The sequence below is a fragment of the Clinocottus analis genome, unplaced genomic scaffold (genome assembly GCF_023055335.1).
Source record: "Clinocottus analis isolate CAN_PGR_092001 unplaced genomic scaffold, fCliAna1.0.p SCAF_6, whole genome shotgun sequence".
Taxonomy (NCBI): Eukaryota; Metazoa; Chordata; class Actinopteri; order Perciformes; family Cottidae; genus Clinocottus; species Clinocottus analis.
The window spans coordinates 11532975-11556141 of record NW_027176218.1 but is presented as its reverse complement, the minus strand read 5'-3'; the positions used below and the strand labels follow the sequence as shown (position 1 = coordinate 11556141).

Genomic DNA, 23167 nt, shown 5'->3' with positions numbered 1-23167 from the left:
CTGCCCTCCTCCCTTCCCCCATTTTCTCTCTTTGTTTCTCTCATCCCAACCTCTCCACTGACTCTCACTGTAATGCACTGTTGCTGTCCCTGATCGGTCACTATTCTCATCCCTTCCCTCCCTGACACATAACCCTCTCCACGTTATCACTCGTTGCACTTTTCTCACACTTATTTCCCCCTGCAGTGGAAGAGATTCACCTGCTGATGGGATGGAGAAAAGTAAGTGAATGGTCAGAACTGATGTAGAGAGGAGGAACATAACAGAAAGCAGCCGTTTGGAGAGGATGCTGCCTTCTTTGTAATACTTTTTTTTCATCAATTGGGAACATCTCCCACTACATCCTGAATAAAGAGGTGTCAGACTAATGCCCGCGCTGCTACACCTCTCCTAATGTATAATCTGAAGTGGATAAAAGACCAGAATAAAAACTAATGGCATCTGTCAGACAGACCCTGGCAGACAGTGTATCTCTGCCTGAAGCCTGAGACACCAATGTGTTCCATACGGTGTAATTTACAACTATTACACAATTCAAAGTGTCTCATTACATTTCAAACTAATTCATTGGTTTGCATTAAAGTCTTGCATTTTTCCTCCATGCAAACTGGGAATTCCCAAATACAAAAAAAACATTATTTTTATTTAAATATATTGATCATTCAATTAAATGAATAAGCACATACAGTACAATGTTTAATGTCCGCCTATTAGGCGCATATTAAGAACCACTTGTTGACATGGAATCTGGTAATGACGTTAAGGAAATACGTGTTCAAATCCACTGGTTAAGGATCAGGTTATTTGATAGAAGATACTGCCATCTAGAGGCCATTTGAAAAATCAGAAGAATCAGTTGCTGTTCAAAGAGTTATGCTTTAAAGTTGCCCTGTTACAGTAAATAAATACAGTAGTTTTGGCTCCTTATCTCCAAGACATTTGTTCTGTTATATATTTGAACACCCATAATGCATATTTATAACAGTAATACAAGCAATGAAAACTAATTATCAAACTATTGCAAAGTCTAAATTGCACGTGAGGTACATGTAAGAACTTGATGATATATTTGACAGAAAAATGTATTGCTTTATCTTACACAATCTATGAAACTTTTTGCACACACTTATTATTATGTAGAATAAGCAATGCTGTTTTTTTGTATGATTAGTTACTTTTTTGCATGCAACAAATCAATTGTCCAAGTAATGTTAACCTAATTTGTCAAGTAAAGTCAACTAAAATTTGCTTGTAAATTTACCCCACACAAGAGTGTTTCTGTTGGTTCGATTAATCTAACCTATACAAAGATAAATACATAAAACAGTTTATTCTCAGAGAATAGGAAATATAGAAGAACTGAATAGGATTTGAATTTAGGAATTCAATTCACTTTCATTCAGTTTCATTAATGCTGAATCAACGTTAAATCGCTTCTCTACGATAAAAGCTTGCAGTCACGTTGAACTTCAGGAGAGTGACTACCAGAGTCAAATGACTCATATCAGTCATTGTAAAGGACGGATTTATGAAAATTAGGATTCTACATTGTTGCAGTTAGTTGTTTTGAAACTGTTTTTTTTTAATACATTTTGACATTTAGCATAACTTTGTAAGTGTTGTACCCAAGTAACAGCAGAAAGTCCCAAACCAGATCGCGACACATCAGCACTTTTAAAATATGAGACCTCAGGATGCTGAGTGAGCTCAGGATGCTGTTCTCTACCACAGGATGCAGATGTTAGCTTGAGCCAATTCTGCATCAAAGTGGTCATGTCTTCACATTACAGCTAAATAAAGTCATGGCCTATCATGGACATATTGTATGCTTCTATTTGTATGTAAATGCACTGACTTTACACAAAAGAAGAAAAACGGCAAAGTATGCTAGAAACAGATTGCAGGCTTTTTAGTTATGTGTTATGAAGGGTGATTTTCCTTTTAAAAAAAGATTAATAAAAGAGTAAATCGGTCATTTGATAAATGAAAACTGACAATAATGTTTTGTTTTGTTTTTACTAAAAATAAATCAGAATTGTTAAAAAGCTGTAAAGTACATTATTGACTGCACCATAAATGGCAGCAAGAATATGTCTGTCTCTTTGTATGCATCTCTGTTCATACAAATGTATCTTTAAAGTTGTTTATTGTGAAGTGTTGCATACCTCATTTGGATGGCAATTTGGAGAGCACAAGGGCCTGGGTCTACTGAAAGCAGAAGATGGAAACCAAAATGCACGTACCTATGAGCAGCTTGAATTAATAAATTATAATTGAAAATTATATATATATAATGCTGAATAGGGGTTACTTTCTTACTTTAAATTTTTAAAAAGCCCAAGATGTTCATTACTTTAGTGCCATTTGGTGGTACCATTTAGGAATTACATAGTGCCAGACTGCACACCGTTGTCTTGTTGTTTTTGTAGACTATAACAAGTCTTTTTAAGCGCATGTAAGAAGAAATATGTTAGTATACATTCTTTAAAATGCTCTTTTATGAATCAAAAGAATAACAAGTTCAACTCTGCATGTGTAATATAGCTCTTCTTAATATTTATTCTTTAGATTCAAGGGAAACAGCTGATTTTTACAGCACAATTTGCATAATATCTCAACACATCCTGTGTACAACCACACAACCATAACATTAGATTCTTTGTTTTTACACTGAGTGAAAAACAAGACAATTTTACAAGCATGTTTCTTTACAGTCAGCATACAGATAAATCTATACATATTGTGTCTCTTTTTAAACATAATCTGTAGGCAAAATATACAGACAAACCATCAACAAAACATGCAACATCCAAAACATAAAGTCTCAGACAACTATTGAAGTTGAATAGATTTTTTTTTTACCCTTTTGTGTTGTTTCAGCCATTTACGGGACGTGGTTGCACAGACAGTCATTGGTTGACAGCACATGTTTTGATTACACAGTCAACTCCTCTTATACAACTACAGACACGCATTGCTGTACAATTATAAGTCTTCTGTGATTTTTTTTAGACACTCACATGCTCAAACTTCGGACAATATAAACATTCAATCTTTGTAGAAAATAAACACTTTATGTACACATGTCAAAGGACTTAAGTCACATTCACACCCCTCAGAACAACAACAAATGGATGGATTCACAATTACAAGCAACAGCTGATCTTAACGAACAGTAATTAGAGGGAAGTCTAATGAAACACGAGGGGTTAAACAGTCATGACTAAGCATTTAGGGAATATGTCTTATTTACTGTACTTTGTACACAGACTGGTAAGTAGACTATGAGCGTTATGCAGTAAGATTGATTTCTCCTCAGATTGTGCATCGTGTTCAGGAACCCCAACGTGTCTTCTTGTTTTTCTTTTGCCACATCGATACAAAATGCACATCACAATATTTTCTGTCACCACATATACCATGATTCAGTTCACTTCAGTGCAGAAACACAAAACACATAATCTTGCATGTCATGACAGTTAGAATTAGACAAGGAAAAAAAATATAATAATAAAGTGCACAAGCTCCAAGTAAATGTTAACAGGTGTTAACAATTTATATTAAAATCAGTAAAAAAAAACTATATATTTTATATTTTCTTTCAGGGATGTTAAAATTAAAGTTGTTCTCTGTAAGACATGTTTTTTTAGACCATATGTTCACATATATAACATTTAATTCCAAAAAAGCAAATGCATACAAACACATCTCTGTTGCATAGAGTTAAGAACCAATGTGTCTGGAATTTAAAAAAATAAAAGTTGGCACAGCAAAATAATTATCTGAAAGATCAACCACGTTTCCCCTCCTTTCATTATATTCTCTTTTTTTGTTATCCTTTGCTATAAGACTTAAGTGACATCTTGTTCTAACTGTATTTGTTGTTTCCTCTGTTATATTTAATCTTTAAAAAAATTGCATCAGCCCTGTGATATGTTTTCAATACACCAACAGTAGTTATGAGAGTCACTTGATGGTATTTTTTTCATTCTGTAAATATGGCGGCGAGACATTACAAGATGAATACGTGTGTCACCTGTTCCACTTTAGTACTGAGACTTAAATATGACTGAACCCCAGTGAGCCTGAGTGAGTCTTTTGGTCACAGGCAGTGAAAGAGGCTGGTTCACTGTGTTGTGGGAGTCACTGACACAAAACAGTGTGAGTTTTACAGCACAGCCAGACACACAGAGGAACCTTAACATTTGACTGGAAAGATCTTTTTTTTTTCTTCTTGATTTTAGATATTTTTCTGGTAAAACGCAACCAGGGGGGCTTTACTAATCACAGCTGTCATCATTAGGTGATGACAGTTGCAGACCCACGTAGGGTTTTGACACAACTTGTGTTAATTACATGTTCATTCCAACACTGTAATTAAATTATAGGCTCCACAGAAATAAATATCAGCACACTCTGAGTAACCATAATAGCCTGAAAGTAAAATGTCGTACACATGACACAGATGGATAAATTCTCGTCATCCTCTGTGATTGGCATGTAACTGTCAACACAGCAACTTCGAAACACAAATGCGGTTCATTTTATTGTAAATCTGATCTGCCATACATAATAGCATGCCAGGGAAATATCAATATGTCACTTTTTTTTACCTTGACCTTTACAATTTGTCATCCATCACCAACCTGTTGAATATCTAATGGTACATCAGTGTGATCAGAGGACTAAAGGAGCTTCATCCTTTAGCTCACATAGGTCCACGTTCGCTTAACGACTATTAAGACGGCCTACACCACAGACTAAAGGAGCCTACTAGATTGTCAGTGCGCCACCCACAGCTTTAAATAAAGATATGTCTATAGTTAATGATATATAATCTAGTGACAAGAGAACAACTCTTATGGTGTATATTGTATTTAGAAATATTCTGTATCTGATATCGATGTATATTACATCACATTGTACAATGTGGTTCTCTGTAATCTGCATGTGTGATATCTACAGTCTCTAGTGCTGTACATGTTTTACTTCACCCTCTCGCAAAAGTCATCTCTGTTTCTTTTGATCTCTTTTTACATGAAACCGAAAGACTATAATACAAAAACATTATGCATTCCTTCATCATTAAACACGTCAAGACCACTGATGTCCACACAAATCACAAACATCATTTGGGAATTACAATAATGACTCTCACATGAAGAAAACACATTTCAGTTGATGATCAAGGTAAAGAAAAAAAAACCCATCCCTCCCTCTGTTAGATATGTTAGTTCAGTTGCACAGCACCAAAACAACAAAGTCACATGTGGATTATGGAGTTGGACCTATGGTAAGAAAGACACTGCTGCTCTCAAAGCCATATTGCTGCTGAGTGTGTCCCAGTGCCTGCTGTGGTTTTTGCATCTTTGCATCCTACAAGCAAAGTCCACAGCCAGCACAGACTTGATTTGGGAAGAGGTGGACATGTGTGCTGGCAGTGTTGGACTGATCAAGTTATTATGGTATTAGCACATCATTTCCTCTTTCTGATAACTTATGAACAGAGGAAGTTAATTAAGTGGATCTTTTTATTTCATCTTCATGACATTTCTTTTCTTCTCATCATCATCGTTTTGTCAAATCAGATCTCTAAACTACAACATTCTGGCTTCACCTTTTGTCAATCTGTCGCATATCCATCTTTATGGTGTGGCACTCAGGGAATGGTCTGAGTGGAGCTGACGAACAACTTGTGCCAGCTGACCACTCGCTTCCTCATGTCCACCTTGTCCAGCCAGATGTAGGCTTCCCCGATCAGGGTCTTCTTCATGAACTTGCCTCCATTTGACACCAAGAAAAGCTGGAGATACATTGGAGAGGGAAAGGGATGTGTCATGACATACTCTGTTGTTATCTATTTGTTGGCGTTTGTGCTTTATGAGCTCACACACCCATTTCATGTTGAAGAGTGGTAAAACATTGGTAAAAGCATGTTATTCAGCATGAATAATGCAACCACCATTGAGTGAAGGGTGACAAACCTTTCAATTAGAATGCAATATTAGTAGTATTATTAACTACAAACAAGTCTATAAATACATATATTTATATTTCACACACATCACACTTAATTTTCCTTCAGCATTGTCTAAAAACAAATTGGTGTGCATGAGATATGATTTGCTATTAACTAGACAGTGTGTAAAATTTACCTTTTTATATAAATGACCAGTTATTTTTAGATGTATCTTTTAGCCCTCCAAGATGAGCTTCACTCTCTCAGCTTCTACATGAGAATGCACAGCGGCTTATAAAACTTGGTTACAAGCCTCCAGTTTTCATTAGCTCCAATGAACCATTTTAAAGATGCTGGATGTTAACTGAACTGGATAAGCTGGATAAATACACCACAAATGACCGCACATCTACATGAAATCAATTCTCTCTGATGGATATGCCAAACAGATATGCAAAAAAAATGTAATCGTCATCCAATTGGAGTAATATTGTGTTGTGGGACAGATGGATAGAGCTTGCTCCTTGTCTGTTAGTCTGCAGCTATCTCCCTAGTGGCCTGCTGTACCTGTATGGAGTGTCCAGTTGAATTGAGGGGGAATCTGAAGGTCTCATTGAAAGAGGGCTCTCGGTCGTGTCGACAAACTCTGGTCTTCTTCTTAATGATCCTCTTCTGAGTGGCTACATTGACCACATACAACTTCACATACAGATCTGAAGACATATCAGATAAATCATACAGATGGATTAGTGAAATTGCAGATTATCTAGTATTAATGTTTTCTATAAAAACACATCAATATACTTGCACTCATGCATGTGCACACGTAGGCTATACTACACATTACTAGCTGACCTGGTAGGTGGTCGGGACTTTTAAACTTGTAAGTGATGTTTCTGCATTGAAGGACCTCCAAGACCAGTTGATCCCCTTCTGTCTTGACTTCCTTCTTGAGAGCCACCTTGATCTCCCCCATTACTTGTGTTTTACCGCCTAAAAATAAGCATGAAAAAGAGATGTTGGTGATTAGTTTTTAGAATAGGATTGTTATTTCATTTTTTATTTTATTTAGTTGGTCCTGGCCAAACTCTGCTAAGTAATTGAAGTCAAACTCTTCAGAAAAGTATTATGTAAATAATTTAACAATTGTGCATCACTAAACCTGGACTCACAGCAGAATGAAAGTCAGGGATCATCTACACAGTTTTATCTGGGTCTTATTGACTGCCAGGTATGTCCATTGATATTTAAGTATAAGAGTTGTACTTGTAACTAAGGCAGGTTGGGTTAAATGTGTTAAATGAGTTGCCAGGCATCATGGAATTGACCTCCTGACCCTCATCTGTGTAACAGCTGCCAGGCTGCGGCCTAAGATGAACCTGGGCTCTTTGTTACAAACTGTAACCAGAGATGAATGGGAGGCATCATGACACCTGAGCTACATGAAATGTAGACATGGTTATGACAGTGGGTGGGATAGTGTGACATCCACTTCTCTCCCACGATCACAGGCCTTGCATTAAGTCATTGGGATGGGTAAATATTGTTTCTGGACAATAAGCACTTAACTGAGCATTTGACTCCATAATTAAATGGAGTTATTGTGAAAACACAGTAGAGGAGGTTAAAAGCGTGTCTGGGTAAATAATTAAAGAATGACATGGTGTTGTTATACAAATTTCCCAGCAGGGGGAGACCTACAACCAAGTAAGAACTGTAAACGGAGCACATTTCTGGAACTTGCCTTCGTTTTCTGGGGTCCCTAGTTGGTTTTTGTCAGTGCCATTCGGTATGGTCTTACCACTGTGGAAAAAAAAAACATATGAGCATCGTCAGACCTAATGAATAACAATTTGATGTAATAAGCTATAAAGCTATAAATGGCTATAAATGGTCTCACATGCGTGGTACTTGGAAAATGGCACTGTCCACTCCAATGCCCGCCCCCTCTTCCCCGTCCAGACCTCCATAGGTGTCTCCCAGAAGATTCGGAGCAGACAGCACCACGGATCCTGAAACATCACCCAGTCGGTGTCCTGGTCCTGAGGGTGCAAGAGCGAGCGTGAAGCTGAGGAATGTATCTATCTATCTATCTATCTATCTATCTATCTATCTCTCTATCTATCTATCTATCTATCTATCTATCTATCTATCTATCTATCTATCTATCTATCTATCTATCTATCTCTCTATCTATCTATCTATCTATCTATCTATCTATCTATCTATCTATCTATCATGCATACATGACAGAAACACATCGCACACTCTGCTATCACTTACTCACAGTGATGCTGCTGCCTGTCACACACAACATGACTGAGCATCACATAACAACATATCTTGGGAGGGACCGATCAGCGTAAATGACAGTTTGTCCTTGCATTTAGCAATGTAGTGTAAATGACCTTGATTAACTCATGAAGATCACAGCAATTCCCTTCAGTGAAGGTCACTGAATTCAAGTCACAAATTAAAATGAGAATATGGATGTTCTTTTATAGATTTCATTATTTAATCTTAGCTCCTGGCTGCTGTTGAGTTCCCTTACAGTATGAATAAGTGTGATTAGTTCAGGGAATATGCAAAGTATTTCTGTCCAGACCGAGGGTGGACACATTCTTTGTATTCATGATCTCAGTGTCCACTGCCTACATTTGCTTTAAAACAATGACTAATACTCGTCATATAACTATTGGATACCTCATACATTTAAGAAAGAGACTTGTGCATTTCAATTTTCATAATCTAATTGCCCAGCAGTTACATTATGTTTGAAACAATCTAACTACGAGGCATTAACAAAAACAGAATAAACAAATAAACAAAACAATACATGTACATGCACTTTGTCAGACATTCACAGATTTACACACATCAAAACAATTAAATGATAATTATTTAAACATTTGATCATATGGTCAAGGTAATTTAGGTTGTTATTCATTGTGTTTTAGTAATATTGCATCATGGTTAATGAGTTAATGAATTTTTCCTATGTTGCCTCACCTTCCCTTGACACTTCTGTTCCTCTCACGGTTAGCTGATCACTTTACTCTCATTGGCCGGTGAGTGAGCCTCCTGTAGCCTTTTGAACCTCTTGGTGTGCATGTGTTTCCTGGTTTGACTGCTTCAGTCTCAGATTTGTGTCCTCTTTGTTTAAGGCGGCAGGTTTTGTAGAGGACTGGGTCGGGAGAGGAGCCTGTGTGTTTGTGTGTGGGCTTTGCCACCTATCTAAGGGTTCATTCATATGACACACGCATGCACACACAGAGAGACTGCAGCATCACAAAGTCCTCAGTGGCCAGGGGAACAGTAGCCAGGGAAGCTGCAACTGCATGCTTAAGTATTTCTGACACTGGGCTAACTTATCTCAGTAAGGGAAGACAACATAGTCCTTCATTGTTAGGACGTCACACTAAAGATTAAGCATAACACAACAGTGGATATTGTGTAACTTGTGTTAATATAGTGCAAGATGTGAGGGATTGACATCCCAGTTTGGTTTCTATACTGGGGTTGGAGATCTCCACACTGGGTTCTATAGAAACCATATGCTTGGGATTGGCACATGCACAGATGGAGACACAACAATTAAACTTTAGTTTTGTTATTGTTGAACTCTTCTGCTGTGTAAATACTTCAGTAATAAAGCACCTTTATGTCCTACCTAAGATTCCAAAAATAGGTAGGGACATTTTTTTGATGAATGAGAAATACGATAGAAGACTAAATACAATACGTTTTTAACAGTTAGTTTTGATATCTCAGTTATTTGTCTTTTTCATCTGCCTTAGACTTTGTTTAGTGATTATATTAGTAGGATTGATCTAACATTGAGGAGAAATTAAACTAAGATTGTTGATCAAAGCAAATCACGTTTTGCTCAGAGAATAAGATGAGGAGAGCAGAAGGCAAAGCTTAAATGTTAATGTTAAGGAGGTGAACGCTCAGTGGTTCAGGTTTTCATCAAACAATCTCAACAAAGAGTGCATGCGCAGGAAAAAGGAAGCATGTCACAGGAAGTGTATCATGGGTAGGGTTGGGATTTACTTGGTTGCAGGCGGGACTGTTGCACGGCAGCCTCGGCGGCAGCAATGGCTATCCCAGCATCCTCAAGGTGGGCCTGAGTGACGCTGCTCTTGCTTTGGCTTCGTGAGGGGCCATGGGAGCGCAGTTGACCATCAGAGGAGGACTTAGAGCTGCTGGGGCTGCTGTGGGACTTTTCCAAAGGCAACATCTGCATGTCTGAAAGAATAAATGGGTGTTTAGAACTGCCAACGGGATGAGAGGAAATAGATTTAGATGAATCCACTCTAATAACAGTATTCATTTTTCCTGCTCCACAGCGGCCCTTATTGTTCCATGTAGCAGTTGATAGTTGAGAAAACAATGACTATTGTAACAACCTCTATCGTGATGGCAACTGAGAGGTCAATTTATGCATAACAGATTTTGTCACATATGGGCACCTGCTAAGGCTAATCTGTGTGATGATGTGTCATATATAATAAAATGGCTAATTTAAATTATGGAAATTGAGGATCTGTAGGTTTCTAGATGCAACCAAGTACTTTTCAAGGATTACGTTACCTTTGGATGGATCAGGGAAGATTCCATGGCTTCTGCTCTTGATCACAGAGCTCTTAGGTGAATCATGACTCCCGTCTGGTCCTTGTCCTCCAGCATGCCCAGGGCCCATCCCAGGGCCTGACATATGTCCCAGGCTGTGTCCCTGACCATAACCATGACCTGACCCGGACCCTGGTGGGCCTTGACAAGCATGGTGGGCTTTGCTATGCTCAATGCTCTCGCTCTGTTCCATCAAAGGCAGCCAGCGAGGTGTGTTGTCGAGCTGAGCAGTGTTTGACAAGTCAATCAACACCTGAGACACAATTAACATACAAACACACACAGTGACATTGTGAGAAAGAAAATAAATAGTTAGGAAAAGACTTAATGATACAAGTGAACACAGAGAGGAATTTGTATGAAGGTAAATAACAATACAGTGTGTGCAAACACTATTTGCTAAATAATTATAACACATTGGCTAATTCAATTAGCACATCAGAGAATAGCCCTGCTCACTAAAGAGATGTACAGGCATTAAACAAAACTTGACTTTGACTTAGTGAGAGGAGGGAGATGATGCTAATAGCATTAGGTAGTTTTAGGAAAAGCTGGTCTAAGGAGCGAGAAAAAGCAGCAGAAACCTCTTCTGTGAGGTAAACACTAAATGCTTTCGACATTTAGATTCCAAAAGCACTCACTTCTCCAAGGAAGTCATTGGAGGAGGATCTGTCATAGTCCCAAACTGTCACCTCCAGCGTCTTTTTCTTTAACTGGATAGAAAGAGTGAAGAAGAGCAGAGAGTGGCACAGATTATAACGTGGGCTCATGTGTGCATGTACGTATGTGTGAGGTAGAGAAATGTGCGTGTGTGATCGTGGCCTGTGTTTGTGTGCATGTGAGTGGCACAAGCGTGGAAGAAACAGAGACACTGTATAAGCAGTGCATCAATGAAGGCAAGCCTACAATAGAAGGGCCATCCATTGTTGTAAGAAAAGGAAGCAAGGGCATCTAATTACATTATATTTAGTTTGTGTGCATAAACTTGTGTGTATTTGTATATCGGAATATGTGGTAGGAGATGGAAATATATTGTAGGGAGGGCTGTGGGCAAACAAACGATGAAGCAACACTTTTAGGGACAGCAGTCTTTGACCAGCAATGAGACGTGATTACCAGCAGGCCGCCCTGGTGGAGCCAATCTAATCTCTGACCACTAAAGCTGGTGCATATGCACTCATCCCTCTGTGGTCACTACAGTTTGGGTGGTGTCTTTGTCACCAACAACATATGTTTCCAAGAAAAGCACACACACCCAAAGTGACGTTTACAAAGTGACAGACAAGCACACAGCCACATGATTACCAAGTTTCTATCACTCTTTTTGTTAAAATGACACGCAATTATGCTGTCTGTGATGAGACTGCGTTAGAGCAGAAATGATAATTGTCAACTTGAGTCTTGGGATAAGAGGTTGCAAAGGGATTCAGAGAACAGCCCTGGGGACAAGGCATGAGGACAGAATCCTAATAGGAGTGTTAGACATCCACTTCACCTAAAATGACGAGCAATGAAAAGTAAGTTAGAGTTTGTGTGTATGTGTTTGTGTGAGTGTGTGTGTTCATGTCACTCCGAACTGTACCTGCTCCAAATGAATGTTCTTGTAGATGACGGTCTGGTTCCATTCTGGGTTCATCGTCTTCTGGGCATACTTGGTCCTTCTTTTGTTATCAGCACTGATAAGTCATGATATTAAGAATGATTGGTGGTCAGTAATGCATTAAGATGTCTCTTCCCTGCCTGACCCCATGGCAAACATTCACCACACTGTGATGTACTAATACACGTGGACAGAAGAGATGCCTGTAAATTAGTCAATGTCCTGATGTGAAGACAACAAAAACAAATTCAAATGTGATTGTAATTTAAATTGTCAAAGATGCTTTCACAAAATTACAAAGTACTTCAGCAATAGAGGCTGTGGAGTCCTAAAAGTGAGAGGCATGGAGAGAAAAAGCGATGACAGGAGTGTTCTTAAACACCATGAAATAGAGCCGATAATTGGACGAACAACAAAGGCCACAACAAAAGGATGGAAAAACACGTTGGAGACATAATTTACGGAAAGAAAAACATAACACCAACGAAAAGCAAAGATCAGCACCACACTACCTTGCATTCTGGACAACCATGACTTGGCTGAGGGAGTCCAGAAGAGGAGGAGGAGGGCAGATATCACAGACAAGAAAAGCAAAAACACAAAAAACAGTCAGAGAAGCTCAGAGAGCTCAAAGAAAATACAGTAAAGGATAGAGAGCTGAGGCAATCAACATTCTGGGTGCAGGGTGTATCACTGTTGTTGTGCCCAAGCAATGTATGTGATGCAAGACTGAAAAAGCCTTACAATGATTACAACTGGTTCATGGGTGAATGACCAATTCACTATTCTGTTGTTGTTATAGCATGGATGTGCACTCTAATATTAATGTCTGACAAATGCATTCAAAAATACTCTCAAATGATACCGTGGGGGTGGGAAAGTGCTCTCCTACAGAGCTTTTATTTCTAACCTACACAGTGTGTAACAGAGAGGGCTTATACTACCATAAACATGTCCAATGGGGTCATTATCTAAGAGCAGATACTGTTACAGAGCAGACAAAGGCTTTATTGATTACAGATCTCAGAGTCTTGGGAAGATGGTGGATTTGGCAAGCTACCAAGGGATACTACTACAATTCTTAATTCAGTCAAAACTAGGCAGAGTAAGAGAGAACTTGTGAATTTAGCATATTGTATGTTTGGACACATTTAAGCTGTCTATCACCATGTAATTCAACATATTATACTATTGTTGTATGTCTACTCTCACAGCTTTGTATACAATCTAAAACACCCATCTATTGATTCAAAGAGATTAAATAATATTAAATGATCAATTAAACTACAAATGACTGCCTCATGTCATCATGTCCAGTCTCATTCTCTCATACAAACTCAGGTAGTTAGTCAGTTCCGTACAAGACAGTAAATATAAAGTCAGAAAGAAATAGGGGGAGAGGAAACGGGACAGACACAGAAGCAGAAAGGCAGACACAGACCAGACATTTCCGAACACTTAAACACACTCAGAGCTCACCCTCTTCCCGGTAAGAGGTAGACCTTGACAAAAGGGTCGGAGTAGCCGTCGTTGTCTCTCGGGGCCAGGTTTCTAGCCTGCAGGACGTGGACGATCAGGTTTCCTAGGTTTCTGTCGTAGTTGATCTGGAGCTGAGGGAAAACGAGTGGTGGGGGATGGGTGAGATAGACCAAACTACAGCCGAACATATTTCTCTATTACTTTATGAAAGAGTTTAATACCTGAATTTCTCCAGTGATGGGATGAGGTGTTCGTATTACTTCTATTGGCTACAAGAAAGTTAGGAAGAGCATACAATGATTGTAAAAAGATTGTTTCATGATCTGACCCACAAAGAAAAGCTCGTACCAGACTTGCCTGGGATTAGATGCAGTAAATGGTGCTTTTGACTTTCACTCTTGAAATTACAGATGAATAGGTTGTCCTTGTAGAAAAGATGTCGAGTAAAGATTTCTCACTGGATCTATATCTCGCTCAGGAGAGGTTTGACTATGGGAGCTGTTTAATTGACTGGAGAGTCCTTCAGTGAAGTTTGAGAAGGTTAATCAATTATTTTAGGTACTTAGACATTATTAAAACATGTAAATTTCAGTTTAGATGATTTACAAAGTACAAATACAATATATTCTGTACACGGCAGATATCACCATTTCTCATTACATAATGCATCCCCTTTTGTTCTATCAGTGTTACATACTTTTCAAAAATCAAGCATTTAAACATTTGCTTATAATGAATAATTTATTTAAAGTATGTATATGTTTCCCATTGCATGTGCAAAGAACACCCATACCCAGGGTCATGCAAAGCACCACTTGTTCTCTTTCTATAATTTGCCAGCCACTTTTTTATGATGACACACAGCCACACTATTTGACTTTCACATGCAACCTCCTATTTGGAGTGTCAGTAAGCATGAGGTAATACTAATGAAGGTGCACACAGGTTTCCACAGAATACGGCTCAAAACAGACCCATACTATTATTAGTTGAAAATAGATTAACATTTTACACAACGTATCAATATTTGACATATCAACTAGTTCTTCCTTTTCTATATTCCTTCTTGTCATCCCATTGTAAACTGAACTCTTCACAACTGAAGATGAGGCAGCAGAAAGTGTGCTACTTGATCAAATCCACAACCTTGTGTCGTTGTTTCTTGTTTATGGCAGGGGATGCGGGCTGGCCGGGGCTTGGTACACCACTGGAGGTAGCCGATCCAGTACCCGAGTGGATGAGGGCGGACCGCTCCAGTGCAGAGAGGACACCCAAACCCCCAGGCCCAAGCCCTGCCCCAGACATACCAGGAGCCAGCTGCTGGGACACCTTCTGCAGTTCTGCCGCTAACTGCTTAGGATCCACACCAGGGGAACGCTGCCCACCTACTGAGACAAATGCGTATAGTAATTCACCTTATATTTATGTGAAATAGGTACACAGATACATGCATGCATGCAGACATATCAACAAATCCTTGTACATACCAGCCTTAAGCTGGACATGGTGCTCCAGGGCTTGTGGGTGCTCAGGGTCTGACAGCATATTAAGGTCGCTGTTTGGATCCATACAGGAAATGTATAATGGAATATCAACCGGTGTTTTTTTTTAGCAGTAATAGGTCATAGAGTGATATTTGTCAAATGAAGGGGTGTGGAATGAAGAGAAGGGAGAGGAGGAGGAGAGAAGGTGTACAGGGATGCAGAGTTACCATATTGCAACTAAACATGTTGGAGTTTCAGTGGGATTGAGGTGTAAATGATGACAGATGTAACTCACAGTCTCACACAGAGCTCCGCCTCTGCACGTGGCTGGCTCACGATGCACTGCACTTCTTCATAAGTCTTTCCCGTCAGAGGGATTCCGTTCCACTCCAACACCTGCATTCCTGTGGTGTCATGAAGGCAGGCAGGCAGTTTCAGAGACAATTCCCACACCATATCTTATCGCTTTTCAGCAAACTCCTTTCACGCCCTCTTTGTATATGAAACATGATTCAGTCTCGATAATGCAGCCTACATACTCACACAGCAGAATAAATGCTTTAGTTTGAAGTACACCCAGTGGGAAACTAAACAGTTTTCATTTGGCTGTGGTGTTGACTTTAACATTGAATAATTACAGAATTGTACAAACAGAGTTTAACAAACCATCTTATTTGTTTTTACTCAAAGATTGGCATATTGGACATAAAATAAATGAGACAAAACGATGCATCTCAAAGTAATATTTCAATACATACACACAAATGTGTGTATGTACATACACACATTTGTGTGTATGTAACTCAAACTTACAACTCAAGGCTAGAGCTATAAGAGGCCTCACTTACAAAAATGAAATCTGGTCTTCATATTAGACTTCTGCTTTCAGAGCAACTCACCAGCTGCTGTGACAATAAAGGCTTGATTTATTATCTCTATATCCTTCAGCATGAGCATGTGCTCATTTAGAGTGTTCCCTCTTCTCTCTCTACATCATTTTCCGTATCCTCCCCCACTTTATTTCACTTTGCACCTGAAGGCATGTTCCGCTGAAACATACACATCTTTCAATTCAGTATACGCTTGAACACTGCCAGCATGACCACTATTCCTATTTCTTTATAACAAATAATGCAGCTATAAAAAGGAAACTTGGTCAAACCTTTTTTATCTTGTTATTTCCAAACCCAAAACAAATATAAAATGCATCAGACCAAGAAAAAAATCATTAGCTGAACTGTCCTTCACCACCCTCTCCTGTGCAATAGAAATTTCCTATGGTGTAGTTCCCTTTAAAGAAAGAAACAAGAGACAATTTTGTCCTCAAAATATTTTCAAACTGTGGGAATTACGATTAATATTCAGACTCATCTCTGTCCAAATAATGAACATATAAAGATTATGAGAACATTCTAACAACTTAATGTACAAATGAATGCTCAGGGATTTCTTAACGTTCATAAAGCTAAATATTGTGCATGTGTGTTTGTTCATGCTTGCCTCCCTGCATTTGTGAGTCTAAAATTATGCTAAATATAGTTTGATGACTAACACAGCCCAGTGCCGTTGAGGGTGGGTTGACAGGCTTTTTCTGTGTTTGGATGTGTTGTGTTGGGTGAATGAGACATGACAGACCACAACACAGAAGGCTACTGCAGCCTCTCACATCTCCATCTGGAATGCAGTGATTCAGGAAGGGATTTAACTGAAGGCTTATGCGCTGACCTAAAAATAATAACAGTTTAAAGATTTGCATTTACACCATTAATCTCTCTGGCTTCAGCAAAGTTATTTCTTACCATGTGTATCAAAGTCAAATGAAAGCACCGTCTAACCCTTAATTTGAACAGCGCGTTCTCTTGTTAAATGAAGTCCATAAGACATTCTTAATGTGAATGTTGTATTTCCAGAGTAGAAAAAGTAGAAAATTATACAAATCAACTCTGCATAGTCTCCTCCCCCTCAAACATGCACAGCCCCCAACCCACTCACTTACAATTTATATACGGGGTTCACTATCTGCTGGCTATGTTAGCCCCCTGCACAACACGCCCCCCTACTGGGTACTGGTTATGTTAGCCTGCACAACACGCCCCCTCCCTCCATCCATTTTTTTCTTGTTTTTTTAATTTTTCTTTTAGACATTCTTTTTTAATAGTGTGTGTATGTATATATTATGTTGTGTGATGTGTCGAGCTACTTGGACCTTGGATTTCCCTTTGGGGATCAATACAGTAATTATCTATCTATCTATCATTTTACAGATGCCAAGTAAGCCTGTTTGGGCAGATTCATCCTATTTTATACTACCTCCTTTTCTCATATTCCTCTTACCCTCTGCAACTTGTCCGGTTTGTTCGGCAACACCACCAGGGATAACCTTGGCAATGTAGGCTCCAATCTCTCCTCGGCTACCCGGGACCTCCTTCCCACCTACCACACGGATCCCAAGGCCGTTCCCTGAGCGAAAAATAAATATTTAAATCATAATTAGCTAAAAGATGATATAACATGATTGTGTGCAATCATTAAATGCAATGTCTATGTGTTGTACCTGACACACTTGTGTCTTTCTGGTCTCTCTTCAGCTTGATGCAAGTGTGAGGGAATGCATAAGGCACCAGATTCATCTGAAATTTTTAAGCATTTTCAGTACATAGACAAATTCCTTGCAGACAACATGTCAGGTTTACTGTTTGAGTGAAAACATGTTAAGTAAAGACAGCAAAGTGTGAAGTGTGCATTGTGTGAAGTTAAATGTTGTTAACTTGGATCTCACCTGTCTCCTGTCCGACATGTTTCCGCTCTGCGGATGCCCTTCACCTGGCTTATCAAACCAATCTGTTTCCTCTCTTCTCAGATGGTAAGCTAGACAGAGAGAGATAGTGATTAACAGCATTGTTCACAGAAAAACACATCTCCTTTATCCCCGATAGCTTGATAAATATCGGATATTACACATGCTAATGACTATTTGGACAGAGAACTATCTTATAATCAAGTTTTGGCAACACGTAGTATGTATCCTAAAGTTTAACACACATCCCTCTATGTTTGTACGATTTTTTTCTCAATGAATAGGTGAAAACACATAAGCATAGGATCTGGTCCACCCTATTCATGCCGACTGTGAGATCAAATGGTCACTACAAGCGTTGAATGAATGATGAAGACATTTCAAGAATACTTTAAGTTTTGCATGCTTTTGATACCATGCAGTGCTCCCCGTCTCACTGTGAGGGGCTCTTCGTTGTCCACATTTTCATAGCTACTTTATATGAACCACTGTTGTTGAAAGAAGCCGTTAAACATTCTGTACTATTACTTCATAATAATTTCAGACCAAACATTGTGGGTTGGAGTTGGAGAAAAATGAATAATAGTGATAGAAAATATTCAATACGTTGTTGAGAAATGTCTCCACTGTATCTTTGACCTTCCTGTAGTATATAGTACATGATCAATAAACCATATAACTGTAAAGCAATACTATACTATGTTCATTTATTTATTATCTACAAAGTTATGTGTGCTGTGAAACCCCCGAAGTTCATTATACACACATCTAACACCTTACAGCATGATATGTAATACCAGAAGACAATGAATGTTACATTTGGCATCATTATTGCAAGGCTCAAAAAACATTTAAAGTCATGGTAACAAGGCGAGTTGGTGGAGAATGTTCGACATTAGAAATGTGACTCATCAAGTTGCTGTTCAATGCAATAGATTGTCACTAAGGATAGATTGTGCTTAGGTCGGCCAAATGTCTCTTTGTATTATCAGTGATCTAATTCCACCAAGGAGATGCGCCAATATTGATGAGAAGAAATGGGCTGATGACTTTATATGTTGAAGGTAAATGTTGCCTGTTAGCTAAATGTCCTTTATTAGAAAAGAAAGCACAAATCAGTTTTTATTTGTATTAGTGTTTTCTTTGGCAACATTAACTTTCAGAATTCTATAAACAATTTGGATAAAATGCCTTAACATATACACTGCAATAGCAATTGAAACATGTTTGTGTTCACACGTATGCATGATCACACAACACACTTCTATGTATACTCATATGTTTGTTGCAAAAGTGCATGAACATGAATACTAGAAATGGGTTTGATATACTTATAAAAGCACAATTATTTAAAACTGAAGTCACTGTACTATAAAACATGTAAAAAAACAATCTAGTGCCATTAAAATGGAATTTATTCCAGAATAGATCTGACATGTCAACTACTAGAGATCTGCTAAATGACATGTATTGTATACTATTGAGATGTAGGTAATTCTAGAATGAGTCTGGATTTGTTTCCAAAATCAACCAGAGAAGTGATCCAGTCAGAACGATGATATGTGGCATGGAGGCATACAGTCTATGTCACTACATGGAATTGTGATGCTGTCTCACCTTCTATATTCCAGTTTGGGCCTCCAGCTGGGGTACAAAGTTATATGTTTTTTTCAGAAATGCGTTCAACACATGTTCAGTAATCTAACAAACTACAGGAACTGCACTAACACTAAATGTGTATTTTGAGTATACTTTAGCACATGCACTGAAATTAGTAGTCAATAGTAGATGCATGCTTAAACTTACTGCAAGTCTTACATTATTAGCCTGTCAGGCAGTTTAATTGAAATGTAATTTAAGCAGTAGCGATATAAAAAAAGTCAACCTATCAATTAATGTATGATTGAGCCAAAGAAGTACTTGTGAAATAATGTTTTTTAACTGTTATTGTAAAATACTCTACCGTGTCTGATACTCTCATGAAAGATTCTGGCATCATCTCTGTTCAAAGCCAGCATCGATTCACTTAGTGCTGTAATCAAGGCAGATGGACACTTTTACCTGGGGTCAGGACAAATATCACCTTCTTATCAAAGATTTAACCATAGTGATCCTCAGAAAATGGTCCAGTAACAAATCTAAAGTTGCTAAACATATTTGTTGTTGTTGTTATGCATAATTATACTTATTTAATAAACAATGTGGATTACAGCAACCCTTCTTGAAGAACTGAGTCCTAATCAGGAAATTGTTTTATAAAAGTTATTGGCCTTTCATATTGTACTTTCTTCATGATGTCCGAGGCAACTGTTTCTACTAAATGCATAACATACTGTATCCAAGTAAATATTAAAAATAACTTTTCCAGTGGTAAATCGACATCGACAGAAATTAATTTGTCTAACCTAATGGAACACTATCAATCCCACGCTTAAAAAGATGGAGATAATAAATGTCAATATTTGCTGTCAATTACTTGGGGACATAGACATCTCACATTGCAATGAGACATCCACAGCAACAACCAATAAGCAGAAAACCTTCACTTTATTGAAATGGAAATGGAAAACGTATATATTGCACAACATGCAAGGATGCAAAATCAGATACAGATAGAAAATAAAAGACACATAGAAATAAAGACATACAGTTACATAGAAGACAAATAAGACACAATAATATGGTGCTCAGTATTATTTGTAACAGTACACATTAACTGCACGGTAGTCCTTGTAAAAAAGTAATTGCATTGCAGTATGGGCTGAAATGTACACCTGGAGATTAGATTATTCTGTCATTGGTAGATGCAGCTCACTGACATGCTAGGATTAGAAAAGATAAACTACATAAAGTGAATGCCTTAATAACTGTACCCTGAGTACATCTCGACACAATGATTCAGCAGTATTCCTTTAAACATACTGCTGCTAGTTATTTTCCAAAATAACTAAATGGATGTGATAGACAAGAAAATATACGTTTTTTCTGAAGCAAGGGTCTACAATAGTTGTTCTGCAGATTGGTGGGAGAGGGTTTAAAAAAAGACAGAGGGGTCCCTAAAGCTCCTTGTCATACCTTTATGTAAAGGTCCTTTACAGCGTCTCAAACACTCTAGATGTCATCAACCAAACATTCTAAAACATGTATATTATTATCATTATTAGTACCATTATCATTAAACATGTATATTATGTACACATATAATCCTACAATACATACTCATTTTAAGTTACTGCAATTTACTGTATGTTTAAGAGGCATATATGATGAACTGATTAAATATTTCATTTTCACATAGTATTTGTCTTTTAAGAAATACTTAAAATCACATTTTAGGGTTTTTTCTTAATATTTCATGTAACTTATTACAATTAAAAGACCATTGTAGTATTTAACTTTTAAAGATGAAAAAATAAGGCAGCCGTAATGAGGATAATGTGTATGAAAAACTTCAAGCCCATAGATTCTGTGCATACCAGATTTAGGAGCAAATGTAATGATTTAACTACACAGAAGTAAAGCCATTGTAAAATAAAAAGCCAAGGCATGCAAAAGAAATCACATGACAAACATGCAAAGAACTGATTAGTAACATACATAAACTCAGACTAAGAGTATTATGTATCGGTGGGTAAGATATTACAAAGAAAGGAAAAAGCAGGCAAACATCTAATAGGACATTTACCATGAGTGAGGGAATTATAGTAATGAACAACCACCAACTATCTGGAGTACTGATGATTGAGAAATAACCAGTTAATGCACAAACTCAGTAAGACCACTCAGCAATAGCATGCACGACAAGCAGGTCCACACATTTGTGTTGCTGCAACAGTCTGAGCCTCCATTTACCTTCGCTGTCAGACATGGCACCTTGTAAGTCATCCATGATGAATGTGATGTCTCGATCATAGCCTCGTGTCCGAGATTCCTCCCTCATGTGTTGTTGTACCTCTGGCAGGGAATGGCTAGACCCAAATTGGTCTCTGGAATCAGCAGAGATGGGTGGGAGAGGTCCAGCTGAGGCTCTAGCCATACCCATAGGCTTTCCCACCGGGCTCAAAGGGCTCTCCTCCTCAGAGTTCTGAGCCACAATAGGGATACGTCCCCTACTTTGGCTGATAGGGAGACTGGTGGGCTTTGCTCTGGCCACCCCAGGAGCAAATGCTGCATCTAGGACCTCTCCTTCTGTTTTAAGTCTAAGTGAGGAGCTGGACAGGTCTCGTTTGATAGATAGATCCAAGCCATAGACAGAAGAGGGGCGGGAGGAAGGGCGTGATGAAGGTCTGGAACGGGTGCCACTTGGGTAGGTGCCATCATCCTGGGCTGTGGCCCTGATAGTGGATCCCAGTCCGAGGGACTGTCCAAAATTTAGAGAACCAGCTAAGTTGGCCCCTAGGGAAGAGCCCAAATATTTTTGCTGCTCAGACAAGTTTTTTCTTAGCCCAAATGTAATCTCATCCTGAAGCAACCTAGCTGTAGCAGCCAGATTGGTCACAGAGGAGGCCCCAGATCCCATGTAGCTGCCAAAGTCAGGCTCCAAGCCCCTACTCTCTTGAATTGGGGAAAACTTTGTGATGGCCTTAGGATCTATTACAGCCTTTTTATTCTTCATCTGTTTCTGGTAAAGCACAGCTGCTGGGAGTTGCTTTGCAGCCTGCTTTTCAAGAGTGAGCCTGCCAATGCTATATTTTTCCCCTTTAGGGAAGTGACGAAAACTGCCATCACTGGGGAGATAATGGGGTAGGCCGAGCCCTGTTAAGTGTTCTAGTCCCTCTGTTCCTCGTCTGAACTCTTGCTTGATCTGCTGCTTCAGTAGCTTTAGCTCATAAGGCTCCTCCATTGTCTCATCTTCTCCTTTGCCATAACCCTGAAGTCGAGATGATCCTAAAAATTCTGCCACCTGAAAGGAAAAAATAATATGACATCCATTTAATGTTTGATCAAACTCACACAATAACACATGCATTGTATATCTCTTACATATACCTTGAGAATGTGTGATCATTGATCTTTATACAGATTGGGCTAGACTGAACCATTGTGTCTGTTTATAGACCTTGATCTATTTGGCCAAAACACTGTAGTATTACTGCTAAAACTATGTTTACTGCATCACAGAAATGAAAAAGCAGTATAGCAATGCTCTCGAATAAAAAATAAGTGTATGTTCAGTAACTGCACTCCTGAATGAAAAATAGAAATATAGCACGAGG

At 38.6% G+C, this 23167-nt stretch overlaps 1 protein-coding gene across 1 annotated transcript in view; it reads right to left on the bottom strand.

Annotated features, from left to right (window-relative positions):
* Positions 1-2528: 2528 nt before the first annotated feature.
* pclob (piccolo presynaptic cytomatrix protein b) overlaps positions 2529-23167 on the bottom strand; it is a 54459-nt gene continuing 33820 nt past the window's right edge. The window contains exons 19-39 of the mRNA XM_068602892.1: positions 21804-22854; positions 19915-19983; positions 19569-19595; positions 17934-18022; positions 17709-17784; positions 17489-17614; positions 15450-15558; positions 15158-15225; positions 14817-15055; positions 13892-13939; positions 13671-13801; positions 12704-12730; positions 12174-12267; positions 11233-11304; positions 10553-10844; positions 10013-10207; positions 7860-8001; positions 7704-7762; positions 6815-6952; positions 6527-6672; positions 2529-5803 (exon numbers count right to left, since the gene is read on the bottom strand). Coding sequence (XP_068458993.1) covers positions 5660-5803; positions 6527-6672; positions 6815-6952; positions 7704-7762; positions 7860-8001; positions 10013-10207; positions 10553-10844; positions 11233-11304; positions 12174-12267; positions 12704-12730; positions 13671-13801; positions 13892-13939; positions 14817-15055; positions 15158-15225; positions 15450-15558; positions 17489-17614; positions 17709-17784; positions 17934-18022; positions 19569-19595; positions 19915-19983; positions 21804-22854 — 3342 coding nt within the window. The 3' untranslated portion in view covers positions 2529-5659. The remainder of the gene's footprint in view (positions 5804-6526; positions 6673-6814; positions 6953-7703; positions 7763-7859; positions 8002-10012; positions 10208-10552; positions 10845-11232; positions 11305-12173; positions 12268-12703; positions 12731-13670; positions 13802-13891; positions 13940-14816; positions 15056-15157; positions 15226-15449; positions 15559-17488; positions 17615-17708; positions 17785-17933; positions 18023-19568; positions 19596-19914; positions 19984-21803; positions 22855-23167) is intronic.